This window comes from Echeneis naucrates, chromosome 19 (assembly GCF_900963305.1).
Source record: "Echeneis naucrates chromosome 19, fEcheNa1.1, whole genome shotgun sequence".
Taxonomy (NCBI): domain Eukaryota; kingdom Metazoa; phylum Chordata; class Actinopteri; order Carangiformes; family Echeneidae; genus Echeneis; species Echeneis naucrates.
In genome coordinates, this window is record NC_042529.1 from 13,659,580 (window position 1) to 13,673,439 (window position 13,860).

The window sequence follows — 13,860 nt, forward strand, 5'->3', positions numbered from 1 at the left end:
ACAGATAAGCAGCATTGATAATGGATGGATAAATGATCAACAGTTGTTTGCTAGATAATGACTCACTCTTATCCTGTGTATTTCCTGCAGTCTGTGCTCCCTCACCTGGTTAGTGTTAAACACACCTATGCATGTAGGGAGAGGAAGTGTGTCAGTGAGCATTTTACGACATTGTACTTTTAAGATTGGAGTTCTATGCTCCTGCATCACATGACAAACATCTAGTGTAACCTAGCTGACCTTAATGAAGAGGTTAATCGTCCAAAATAAATGTATTCATATATTCGGTAATGTTTACAATTTGGAGACTGAAAGAATTTCATCTAAAATTTCTCCCAAAACATTGGATACAAGGTTGAAGTGGCAGGTTGCCCCAGGCCAAACAGCATGCTGTACTTTTCTCTACCAGGCCTCCTTGAAGAGATTTCAGATCTGTGATTTTTTTTAACTTAAATAACTACATGAACAAATAAATAAGACATTGGCATTTTATCATTTAATCAGTGACAAAAAGTATGAAAAATATGTAGCCATCACTTTAATAAAGCCTTAAATACAGGCATGTGTTCTGAAATCAAATCAAAAAGCATTTACAGCAAATAATGAGTTATGTTGTATGTACAAACAGAAATGAAAACAGGAAGCAGGAAGCTCAAAGTTTAACAGAAGAGGAACTGGACAAAGCTTATTAACACTGGAAAACGTCAAGGTCCCCCTTTCTGGGAAAAAAAAACCTCATCAGACCTCATCTGTCAGTGTCTGGCATCATAGATCACCTGTCTGAGAGTTATAAACTGATCAGTTGGATGTTGTTGTTACTGACATGAGAAATAATATTTGCTATTGAGCCTCCAGTCAAAAGTTACTTGTGGAAAACGACAGGATAGATTTTTATCCGCTTAACTTCAAAGATAAATATTTGGATTGATGACTTCACATATTTGTGGACACTTCTACCTTCACTTGTTCTTAAAGGCACTTACACCTCACAAATCAACACATATTTCACTTCTGACAGTTAAATATCATTTAGTAAATTTCAGCACATTATTTTAAGGAGTGAATGGTTGAGAACCAGAGCTCCACTGGGCTGTTGCTGCCATTTTCTCCTTAGATAACAGAACACCCACTCAGACCAGGCCTACCTGTCTCTGACTGATAATGTTGATACATGACCCCTCCCACCTCCATCCGCACAGTGCAAAGCAGCTGACAGCACCAAAAAAAGCCACACACTTTTAAGGGTGCAAAAATATTTATTGCTAATAAACCTGTAGTCAGTTGGTGTATATTTGCTTAATATTTACAATAATAGAGTACAGAGTAATGGGAAGGTGAAAGAAAAATCCCAACCATTTAAATAAATACAGGGAGGACTGCCACTGAACTACAGACATCTACCAACTCCAACAACTCCTCCAGCTGGACCAACCAGTGAGGAGAACTACACAAAATTTCATATATATGGTCAGTGAATTGTCCATATTCTTTCAGCTGTCTGCTCTTCATACGTGACAATGATCTGAGGAGAACAGAGAGCAGCTGGGATGTTGAAGCAACATGGCGGGGCGGGTTCTTGCTTCTACTGCAGACGAGGTCTTCGTTCTGTCTGTGTGGAAACAGTAACAGAGCGTGGGATCGACTCCTACGCTTTAGCGATGCATCATTCACTGCTCAGTGTGTAGTTGTAGTTTAGCCTTTAAACATCACATTCATGCCTTTGGCCAGCAACAGCCTATGGAGTGAAACAGTAGCTTACACAGTCAGAGTTTAGTGAGTTTGTGGCAGACGCTCAGTTAAAAACCTAAAGTATTTACAGTAAGACATGTCAGCAAAAACAAGAAAAACAATACAAAAAAACGTCACAGTTAACTGAAGTGCATGGAATGCAAAGTCTAGACATGAAATTCAAACTTCATACCATGTTTTAATAATATACGACCTGTGTTCGTGACCAGTGTCTACTGTTACTAAATAAGTCGTTACAGAGCTAAAATATAGTGGCTTCTACACATGCAGCAAGGTGGGCAGGGACAGTGTCACCGTCAGAACTCCTTAGTGTCTTTATTCTCAAACAAGTGGAGTCTCTGCTCAGGTGTCAGCCCCTCCTTCAGGCTCTGGGGGAGGAGAGAGCAAATATTAGTACTGACCACCATCACTGTGTTCAGGACACAGGTTTCCTTCTTAGTTTGAATCTATTTTCACCGAAATGACACAATAACCTGACTGTACCAGTGTGGCAAAGCGGAGTAACTCAGAGTAACTCAAACCAAAGCCAAAGCCAGGACTGACAGAGTGCAGTCAGTGTTATTACGTAAGTCAAATACACCAACAGGTCATTGAAGTTAGTTATTGAAACATCTACAAACCACTCATTTTATTTAGTGGGCATGTCTGTCAGTCTGTCTGTGTGCGTTTGTGTGTTTCTGCGTTCAGCTCAAAGATTTTAGATTTCGCTTTGTTCACATGATGTCAGTGAAGGCACCAGCGATGTGTTTAGACGTTTGTGTCAGGTGATCAGTTTACATGCACACTTGCATTTTCATTTTTGTGAGGGTTCGTACTGACACAATGACTCTTTACCCTAATCTAAACTCTTACCCAAAGGTAACAATAAAGAATAATAGGCACAATGTAGGACATGCGGCCTGTGAAGGCCTCTGACAAGCTATTTGTTTCATGTCCTTGACCTAAAAACCTACTCCTAAACCCTGAGACCAAGTCTTAACCTTCCGACTGGCATTCAAAGATGTGAAAAAGAGTTAGGAATTCCCTAAGTGTTCTCAAACATATTCCCCAAACTGTCCTCATATAGGAAATACTTTTGGTCCTCACGATGTAACAATGAAAAGAATGCACACATGCTTGTATCATAGTCATTAAAAACAACACATACAAAGTGATCTGAAGTGATGCAGGGTAATACCAGATGAGAACAGCAGTCGACAGGGTCAGGGCCAAAGAGCAGAAGTCCCTCAGTTTTCTGTGTTTCCTCACAGATGCATCACTGAGTCACTTGATTTTAGCCAACAAGCAGTAAACTGTGCGAGGAAACTACAACTGTTCTCTTGTGTGTTCTGGCAAGTGACCAACTTTGTTGATGCTAGCTCACTGACTAAAAAGATCTAGAGTTTGATGACAGCAGTTGGCTGTAGCTATTGAAGACGGTGCTGTGTGTGAGCACTACTGTTATGACAGCTGAGTTTACAGCAGGTGTAGAAAGATGACCCAGAGAGATTCAATGTTCAAAGACTGAGTTTAGTATCTGCAAACTTATGTTAAATCAACAGTTTTTAGTTTTCACCCTTTAGCATTAGTCTGTGTCATCAGTCAAATGTTTTCAATGATATCAGATGGTTTCATCATAACAGCATGTAAAGAAGATGCCGAACGCTCTGTGTTCATGTGCAGCAGTGACTCAGTTCTGTTGAGGTAGAGCACAGGTGGATGTGCTGAGACCCTCCATAGGTGCATCTGGTTTGGTTTACCTAAAGAAGGAGGGGGGAGGCCTACAGGTCCTCAGCAGCCCTAACTGTCCCAGGGAAGGACTCGACTCACAGACTGAGAACAGAAGGGAAACACACCGGCAGTGTGTGTTAGTCCACTGTGGTTTCACTTTGCATTACAACACTGCAGATCTGATGGAGTCACAGGATGGAATAACAACACCCAGCCCAACAGGAGCACACCACCCATGATGATGCAACAGTGAGCATGCAATGTTGCATGCAACCCTGCAGGGGACCAGTAGATGGCAGCAGGTTGCTTTATACTTCAGCCTGTGTCTGTGTGCTATGGGAAATCCTGATGGAAGACCACAGAAGGATGAAAGACAGGCCTAACACTGAGTGCAGTACTCACCTTTGACCTCATGGTGCGTTCCGAGCGTTTGGCTGCAGCTGCTGCCATCTTTAGGATGTCTGGGTTACTTTTGGACTTCATGATATCTGTGAAGGAATAAAAGCAAGATGCAACTCAAACATTCATGAGCTTTATAGAATGAGCCACATGAGGAAGAGGCTCAGCTTTACGTCTTTCTATAAAAACAAATGGTCCAGAAATAGAGAGTGAAGGTCAACAAACTGCTGAAGGTTCACATCGATGAAGTAATTGTCCTTGTTTGAAACTCTTAAACATGAAATCATATCATGTGATTATATCTGGTGTGATAGTTGGCCTAGTTTAAGGGGACTGTCTGTAGGCTGTAAAAGCTTCCTGTTTTTTTTTGTTTTTTTATATCTCAAACCAAAGCTTATAAAATGCCAGAGATGTGAATTGAAGTGTGTTCTGATGACTAAGCCTGAATCAACTGATGTTGATGCTAACTGTTGTTATCGTCACATGCTCTTTATTTCTCATTATCTTGATTATCTCATGCCTGGTCTGATGAGGTTTTTATTTTTCTTCTTGAAAGTCTGCATTAGACTACAGGTATATCAATTTGTATTTGTACATGCAAATCTGTCTTTTACTGTTAACTTTTTTTTTTTTTTTAGGGTTAGTTTTTTTATTACTTCTGCATTGCCTTTTATTTTCATTTTTTGTGTATGAATGGGTGATATCAGCCCCAGATTATTACATTCAAGTATATTTTTGGTCTTCTGTCTGTTAATTTTTTTGTCAAAGGGATTTGTAAACTTTTGTTTGTGTGTGTGTGTGTGTGTGTAAACAAACAAATATCCACATTAATGTGGCCCTCTTATTTGTCTTTTAGCCAGCTGCTGAGACAGACTCACTTGTTTATTGGAGAGGAGAGCTGACTGCTTCTTTTGTACAATGTTACCTGGACTGGACTTGCAAGCCAGCAGTACGGATTTCTCTACGACAGTATTGATACTAATTAATAAATGTGAAATAAAAGAAGTGTCACTCCTGAATCTTTTATTTGAACTTTATCCAGGGTTTTGTCCCTCTCCAAGGGACAGTCCTGCATACTGATGCTCGGCTTTGCTCTGCACTACCAGCTGCCATTTTGGACAGCTACTTACAGCAATTCCTCTTGGACAAAATTCACTAGTGCACTGCCCGATGTGCATCGCCAGAGACCCCTCCGCATAACTTTGTTATGATTTGGCGCTATACAAAAAAATCTGATTTGATTCGCCTCTCGGCCTCAAACAAACAGGAATAGTCTCTGTACCGTATCCCCCTCGCTCCACTTCCTCCAGCGACGGCTCCCCCAGTGCCTCATGCGCCAGCTGCAGCTGGTCTCTGAGCCGGCCCAGGTCCCGCTCTGCTTTGGCCTTGACAATGCTCAGCTCTGTGTAGATGTCCTTGTACTTATCTGTTGCATATTTCTTGTCCTGAAAACAAACAGTTTGGCAGTTCAGATGAAGGGCATCCATGTGGTCACTGTGTCGGGAATTAAATGACAGGGCCCAGAGGGGAGGTGGGAGCAGAGGATAAAACACATACTCTTTGGGCGGCTTGTAGTTCGTCCTTCAGGGAGTTGATTTCCTGCTTCAGATACTGGACCTCAGACTCCTTCACCCTCAGCATCACCTGGGAATCAGGAACAAAAACCCTTTCAGATTCTGCAGGAACACTGGCTGCTCTCCAAACCTCACCAGTAAAAACTTTCATGGTGTTTTCTATCAAACTGAGTTGTATGTTTGACATCTCTCTGGCAACTCACCTCTAACTCATAGAGCTCCTTCCCCTGTATCGTGGTGTTGGTGTCTCCTACTCCATCCTCAGACGTCATTGAACGCATCTTTGTGATCTCTGCTGCCAGACGGTTGTTCAGCTCCTACAAAGGCCACAGAGAACAGGAGGCTTAGATCAGAGCAGCACAGTTAAGTCCAGAGTAAATATGTGCATGCAGGTGTGTCGTGTGCAACAGAAAGTGATATGATTGTGTTGCACAAAGTGCGCCTGTGTGTTTGCACCTGGTTGTGCGCATTAAGTTCCTGGTTCTCTCTCTGACACTGCCTGAGGGCCTGCCTCTCGGCCTCCAGCGCTTGGGCCAGGTGGGCGTTTTCCAGGCACTTCTGGGAGTACTGCTCTGACAATACCTCGATTTCCCGCTGGAATGAACACAACTCCTCCCTGCAGAGTTACACAGGAACAGCCTAATGAGACTAGGCTTCATTTACAGTGAACACATTAACACCTGCATGTCTACATGTGTCCCCGTCTCAACCGTCACACCAAGCTGACAAATGAGCTCTGAACACACTTTCCAAACAGGGCATGACTGACAAAACCTGCTGCTTCAGCACTTCATCAGTTTGAATCAAAAGAAAATACAAAATGAACTTGTCAGCATTTCAGTATCAGCGTGAAAACAGCACAAATCAAACTGATTAAGTACTTATTGGAGACAAATGCTCTTATGTTTCACGTCATCTTCTACAATTGACCATTATCAGAGTTTTCTCTTTGAATGATGGAACCTACTGAAGAAATATGTTGTACTTGTTTACCAGCAGGGGAACACCTCTTCTCTTCAGAGAACAATGAGTAAAATCAACTTTGTATGTGATGCTGCTTGGTAAGTTTATTGAATTTCACCAGGAGAAAGTTTTAACTGCAGACCTCCTGTTACAGCTTTGATTTTTCAGCTTATTCTCCTTATATGAAAAAGCCTTAACAGGTAAAGCCCAAGCTACATCACTAACTCCACCTGTGCCTGGTTTATTAAAGGTTCCCAGAAAAATCACCCAGAGGTCACTGTGTTTTTAAAACTTCAAACTTATCTTTACCTTTCTTCATGTTATCTTATTTTCCATTTCATTGTTCATTAGTATTTTTAATCATTAATTTTGCCATATATTACTTTCTACAATTTACTTATTATCAAATCAAGTTTTTGCAACACAGAAGTAACTGGTGACATCACAGACCCAATCACACAATTGACCTCACATACAGGCAATAGGCAGACACCAGTTACTGCAGACAGGTTCGGGGGCTCTGAACCAGCAGCAATAATTTCACCAGGTTCATTCTTGTCAGGGCAAAATATAAAAGGTCTTCTGGGGCCCCCAGCATTTGCTTGTTTGCCTTTCCCAAGGGTCTAGCTCTGGATCTGCCCGGAAGAGTCGTCCTGATTATGTAACTTCATGAACCTAACAATGATACCGGTGCATCTTAATGTGTCAAACTTTTTAACTTTAATTTTGCTATTTAACAACTGGTCCAAAATGCCACAGTGGTGCAGCAGTGGAAACGTACTCGTGCTGTCTGTGAATCTCCTCCATATCAGCGTTCTCAACGTTGCTGTTGGCTTTGCGAGCCTTGTCCAGCTCCTTCACCAGCTCCGTCCGGTGGGCATTTTTCATGGCTTCTATAGCTGAGACAACATAAAAACCTTTAAGAATTACAACACACATGGGTTTTCCTCAGAAACATAACAAAAGTCTTGGTATTCTTGGTGTACATTGGTTTTTACCAGCAATGGTGGCTGCCGTTTCCTCGGCCAGCAGCCTCTCCTTCTCCTCCTGCAAGTTCTCCAGCTCTCTCTGGTGTTTCCTCTGCAGCTCATCTATCACCTTCTGATGCGACTCCTCCATGGCGGCGAAGCCCCTCTCACAGGTGGCCTGAGACACAGGAGTACATGGTGCAACTGTGAGTTTACAGGCCATCTGTACTTGGACCATAAGGTTCTCCTGACCACGTCAGCTGAGCAGGAAAAACCTCTGGGCCTTCAGTTCAAGCTACTGCAGATCATCCACTTGTTTTCAGGAAGTAACTAAAAAGCTACAGCCTGTTAGCCATGAGCTAGTTGAGCCTGTGAGAGTTCAGAGGAATGACAGGATACACAGTACATGAAAGAATGCAGAGACAAAGAGAGAGGAGGAACAAAGTATAAGCTGCCACTTCCTGTCACATCATTAAACACAGACATGCAACATCATCAACTTTTTTTTTTTTAATCAAACTAAGCTTGCGGTGTTCAACAGCACCTCCAGTCTGCAGCTAACATGTAAACCCTGACCTGCCTAAGATTGACAGAAGGCCACCTCGGAAACTGCCATGACATGGCTCTTCAGGAGAGATCATGCTGAGAGGGAGAACAATCCTCATCACCACAGAAACATTCACTACTCTGCTGTTACAGCTAGACTTTTCCACTAGAGGGGATTTGAATGGTCTTTACACTTGCCCGACCCAGAGCCCGGCCCTGCTTCCGTCCTCTATTCACAGCCACTAATCTGAGGACTGAATCCACGCCTGGTTCTTGGCTCTCTCCCTCCCCTACCCGCTTCAGCTAAACAGGGGAAATGGAGATCCAGTGTGTTTTCACAGGGACAAAACCCCCCACCTCCGTCATAAACAAATGTAAACTTCCTGATCTGACATGATTCCAGGAAGCACACTCATTCAGAAGCATTTCAGGCTGTTGACCTTTCACTGCCTTCACATGTTCTTATGTTGTACTTTAAAGATAAACTGGGTCTGATTAATTAACCTCATCAGTCTACACTGAATGCTTTATAGAGACTAATTTAAAGCAGAGTTTGTCTTAGGTTCTTCCATCTGCCTGGATGATCTGAGATGTTTCTATACCTGGACATGGAGTCCACCTGTGGTAAGCTCAACTCATTAGATAGGATGTGGACAAACACACAGACTATACATCTGTCTCACTGCTGATGATGTAGATTAGAACAGAAAATTCCAGACCTGAAAGTGTGCTAACAGTTCACCCTCCAACAGGGCAATGGCCCCCAGCTCATAGCCAAGACAAACACAACTCTGTGACTAATCCCTGATCTGAAGACCTGTAAATGTCCATCACTGATGGACCCTGTCTACACTGAAAGAGGCTGAGAGAAGAAGAAAAATCTAATCCAACTGCAAAAAGTTATGATCTCAGACCCAAGAAGACTGCAGTCTGTGATTCAAATCGTTCAGCGTAAAGTGTCTGAATACTTTTGTCAATGTGATGTTTCAGTTTCTCATTTGTATACATTTACGTTTGTAAAATTCTATTTGAACTTGCCATCACGAAGAACTGCAACATAAGAAAATATGAGGAGTGAAGGAATTTTGATGCTATGTGGATAAACTGAGGGTCTTTGGACATGGAGACATTACTCATAGTTGTTGGTGTATCCAACTGAGGCATATAATAATTATCTCAACTCCATATGCCCTATTCAACATCAAGACATAAATGGCAACTTCAATAGTAATAAATTTGACCCCATGGTTTAACTGCCCAAACTGAAATGAAGTAATGTCCTCTTTGAATTGGCAGCTATTCTGTCTACATTTTAATTTGTTGTGATTGTTATAATTTTAAGTCAAAATTTACACCCAACTTCTCCAGTGCCGGGTTTGGTTCTAGTCTTCAGTAGCTCTGGGAAATCGTCCAAACCATCACACTGCCAAACCTCAAATCCAAAAAAGTTGTAATAAATGTCTTAAATTATAAAACTTTATGAAAGAACCAAAGGTTATGTTGAATGCATCCTACTAACAAGTTATATCTACACCTCAATGAATGCCACTCTTATCAAAAAACTATTAAAAACACATCCTATGTCATGTCCCGTCATCACTGTTATTCAATTTGACTCCCACGTCTTCTCATGGGATTTCATGGGAAGGAAAATACAGAGTGACACCAGCATTTTTTGGTTTTGTTTTTTAAAGATACAAAAAGACGATTAAGATTAAAGAATCATGATGACCTCATCTTAAAGGAAATGTTTTCACATAACAAGAAAACACTTCCCCATCCAGGCTCTGTTGTATTCAGCCATACAGACAACATCTTTCGGTCTGATTTGCAGAAGTATTTAGGCACAACACCAAAAAATTGAAGTGATTGGAATGTAATTCGTGGCCTTGAAATATTTCAGATGCAACTTTGAACACCGAAGTGCTACTGCAAATAAATAAATAAAATAATTGGTAAGCAGTTTTTAAGAAAATGTTACCAGCAGTCTGCAGTATTGTTACTTTATCATAAATTAATTGAGTTTTTTTTTTTTAAATTATCTGATTCAACAACACTAACAGAATTCTTTATATATTTTACTGTTGTGTTAGGAAAACCGGTGCAAAGAGAACCAAAACTAGCGGCACAGACAAAGATCATTAAGAATAAGTGAGGAAATGTATTTTTCCTGTAGTATTTGCTTTAGCTCTGTGCTGTTGCTGTACAACCACTTCTCATCATGTGCCTAAAGTTTCATAATTGAGTCACATCATCACAACTGACCCAATAGTTTCATTTGTTGCCAAGCTCTAGAAAAAGCCAGTAAGTGGACCTTAAGAATCGAAATGTCATCAGTGGTTAATCAGGGAAAAAAAGGAATTAAATTTGATTTGTTAGTCGAAACAGCCTAAGGAAAAGAGATAAGACCCATGATTTCTCTAAAATGAGAAGTGATGTTTAAGATTCTAAATATAAAGAAACTTAAAGATACCAAGGGTCAACTCTTTTCCCTTAACATTAAAACAAGATGTAGCTCAGTCAAATGATTAGATCAATAAGCATGATAAACTACCAACAGAGGAACTCATTTCACAACAAAAGAGGCTGATGTGATATGATAGTCTGGATGAATCTTTTAGCTTCAATCAGATAGTTTTTATACCTAAGATAATGTATCAGTTACTAAAAGTTAAAGTAATTGTGGTCAAGTTTCAACAAAATGGGTTCCTCAGTAAACAGCAGTCAATGATCACATAAATCTGAAGGTGGTTAACTGTCATGCAACACAAAGGAAAAGTGGTGCAAAGAGCAAGAGTCGGGTGAGGTTAGAGTTAGGAAGGGGAGTATGGGTTGGGGAAGGAAGAGGGAGATCTGGGAATGCCACAAAGGAATACAAGGCATCACAGATGGAAAACGGCAAGGACAAGGAGCGCTTCCACCTTCAGGTTTTCCAGGTCTTTCTCGTATTTCAGCCGCTGAGTCGTAATGTCGCCCTGCTCTTCGCGCCGCCTCATCTCTTCGGTCATGACTGAGACCTGGGTCACCAGCTCTTGAATACGTTCCTTCAGGGTTGAAGTTTGGGCTGAAGGGTTATGTGATGGTTCATCATTATCTGTCAAAGTCCTGTCAGGGTTGACTGGACTCATCATGCTTCTCAGCTCTTCCATTTCCTGTTCAAACCTCTCCATGAGATTTGTCCTTTCCATCTCGTGCTTTTTCTTGAGGTTCTCCATCGAGTTGGTCAATGAGTCAATCTCTTTGATGTTTTCTTCTGAACGCAGACGCAATGTTTCACTGGTGCTTGTTATTTCCTGCCTCAACCTTTCGGCCTCCTGCTCATAGCAATCTTTGACATCTCTGAGCTCCTTCCTATGCCTTGATAACATGTCATGAAGCTCAGTGGTTTTATCCACTGAGACAATGGGCTCCCCTTCAGCTTGGATCCAAGTTTGCGGTTCTCGCATTGTTTTCAAAGAAGCCTCAGACAGTTGACTCTGAAGGTGTTCTACTTTAGATTGGAGATTACTGGCAACTTCTCTTAATTTAGGACAATTTGGACAATCTGAGCTACCAATCTCAACTTCCATCTGCTTTTGCTTTAGCACTTCGTCACGCTGGACCTTCAACCTAATGATCATATAATGAGTGAGCGCTTCTTTCAGAGCTTCAAGAAGATAGTCTGAGGCCTGTTTCTTTCTGCCAAAATCAAAGCTCGCTACAGCCAAAGACTTCAGCACATCATCTTCATCCAGTCTTAGCCTGGATGCAGCGTGCGTCAAAACATTTGACTTTGCCTCCAGGGTTTCTGATAATTCTTTGATAATAAGAGCATTTGTTTCATTGTTAAACCAGCTGTAAATAGAAGCAAGATCGCCCTCAGTCACTAGCTCACCCTCAACTTTTTCTTGTGGAATAAACTTCCTAGTTAAGCTCATCAAGCGTGTCTGTGACATCATCTGTTCTGCCACATCTCTCCCACTAATGTGACTGGTTTCCTCTGGGTTGATTTCTGGGGTGCTCAACAGCTGGCTCCAAAACTCTCCCTCAACTACAAATCTTAAGTCTTCTAGACTCACACAGATTGGCTCTTCTTCCAAAGAACCAAATAAAGTGCTTTTTAAGTCACTGAGAATTCTCTCTACATTAACATCTACCTTTGCTAACATCTCTATGACCTGACTAATCGCCTCTGTCTTCATCTCAACCGTTTCTATTACTTGCTTCATAACTCCTTTATTATCAACCTGCTTTTTTCCTGTTTTAATACAATCACTTTCTGTCATTTCAGCTCTAGCTAACTTCTCTCTCAGCATTCTTATTTCGTTCTCTGCCTCTGCTAGTTTCTCTCTACAAACTTTCTCAGATTCCTGGCTTAGTGTGATTAGTTCACTGTTCTTAGTCTCCAGTTCGGCACAGCGCTGCTCTGCCAAATGCAGGTTTGCCTCCATCTCAAATAGATTTGATTGCGAAGCTTCCAGTCGCTCTTTTTCTGGGTGCATCTCCTCATCTTCATAATCTGTCTGGAAGCCCAGACCTTTCAGTGTGGCCTCTTTCAAATGCAGCTTTTTCTCAGTGTCTTTAAGGGTGTTGCCAAGCTCCTCCAACGTAACCAGAGCTTCATGGAGCCTCAAGGATTTTTCATTCAACTCCCTCTCATAATATTCCCTGTCTATAGCATTAGCTTGGTTTTCAGCCAGTTCAGCCTTCAGTCTTTTCAGCTCCTCCATGACCATGTGATGCTGTTTGCCACCCTGCTGGCCGATTAGCTCGGCTTTCAGTCTGTCGATTTCCCTATCAGCCTCGGTCAGCTGGTTCACTATCTCCTGACATCTTTGTTTCAAAGCCCCATTTTCATTTGTTAAAAGTTCAACCCTCTGAGAGAGCATTCCAATTGTCATGTCATTTGTCTCTGAAAGGTTTTCAATGTTTGGGATGGAGCCATAGGGGCTTTTCACGCTTTCAAAGCTTTTCTTCTGAACCTTGCCCACCAAATCCTCCATGGTTAGAAGACGGGATTCATATTTGCGGATGCTTTCTCCTGCCCTGGCTAAACTCTTCTTTATCGTTTCATTTTCTATCTCCTGCTGATACTTCCAAGTCTCCAACAGCCTCTGAAGTTGGTACTTCTCTGATGTCTCTTGATAACAGCTATGGGATTTCAATACTTTGCCTAGCTCCATTAGAGTGAGAGATTTACCACTTATCAAGTCTTCTAGTTCTTCAATTGCCTCTGAGCTGTCCTGGAGCAAGACATTGGCTGTTTTTTGGACAGGTTCAGGAGGAGGATCTTCCAGAACAGACAGTTTTGGGGGTTCAGAGAAATAAGGTTCCTTGGTGGGGAGGTGAGAAAGCGAGAGGCCAAGCTGTGCCTGCATATTACGCTTTTTCAGCTCTTGCACTTTCAGGAGCTCTTTTGTCTCCTGGTACTTCTTTGTTAAACTCTGTGCTTGAGAACTAACCAGTTCAGGCTTCTTCATCTGGGGCGTCACATCAGCCTCCAGACCCAAAGGGTGCTCCAGCTTGGAAAAGGGGACCAGACAGTTTGTTAACATACAGCAGGGGAGACACAAAGCTTGCTAATAATTCTCAGCGTTATCTATCAATCATTTCTATCAAACAATGGCATGGCAATCAACATTCCCAAATTACTATCAATTACTATGCAAATGAACAATAAAATAAAACAAATACAAAATTCCCCAAGGTTTAATGTTGTGATTAAAAGCAAAGGAAAGAGATTTGATGGCCACGGTTAGTTGATCACCTCACATGCACATTAAATGGTTAAAAGTTACTGTGGTAAGTGATGCAATATTAGTTTCAGCTGGATGGTTTACTCAAGGATGGAAGGCATACCAGGTCCAACACACAAATTTCTCAAGTTCTCTGGTCCAAACTCACTAAAGTCTTTCTTCTCTGAGTGGAGACACGTGAGGAAGAATATTATTCCACTTAAACCTAATGTTAAA

The 13,860-nt window shown here is 41.6% G+C and overlaps 1 protein-coding gene across 4 annotated transcripts in view; it reads right to left on the reverse strand.

Moving 5' to 3' along the window:
* Nucleotides 1-531: 531 nt before the first annotated feature.
* LOC115059675 (myosin phosphatase Rho interacting protein) overlaps nt 532-13,860 on the reverse strand; it is a 38,760-nt gene continuing 25,431 nt past the window's right edge. The window contains exons 16-25 of one of the 4 annotated variants that reach the window (XM_029527289.1): nt 10,831-13,410; nt 7,394-7,541; nt 7,177-7,294; nt 5,889-6,048; nt 5,636-5,749; nt 5,416-5,502; nt 5,141-5,303; nt 3,862-3,947; nt 3,489-3,561; nt 533-2,117 (exon numbers count right to left, since the gene is read on the reverse strand). In XM_029527289.1, coding sequence (XP_029383149.1) covers nt 3,529-3,561; nt 3,862-3,947; nt 5,141-5,303; nt 5,416-5,502; nt 5,636-5,749; nt 5,889-6,048; nt 7,177-7,294; nt 7,394-7,541; nt 10,831-13,410 — 3,489 coding nt within the window. In that variant the 3' untranslated portion in view covers nt 533-2,117; nt 3,489-3,528. Of the gene's footprint in view, nt 2,118-3,488; nt 3,562-3,861; nt 3,948-5,140; nt 5,304-5,415; nt 5,503-5,635; nt 5,750-5,888; nt 6,049-7,176; nt 7,295-7,393; nt 7,542-10,830; nt 13,411-13,860 lie in introns of all 4 variants that reach the window. The other 3 variants (XM_029527288.1, XM_029527290.1, XM_029527291.1) reach the window with 3 other exon arrangements.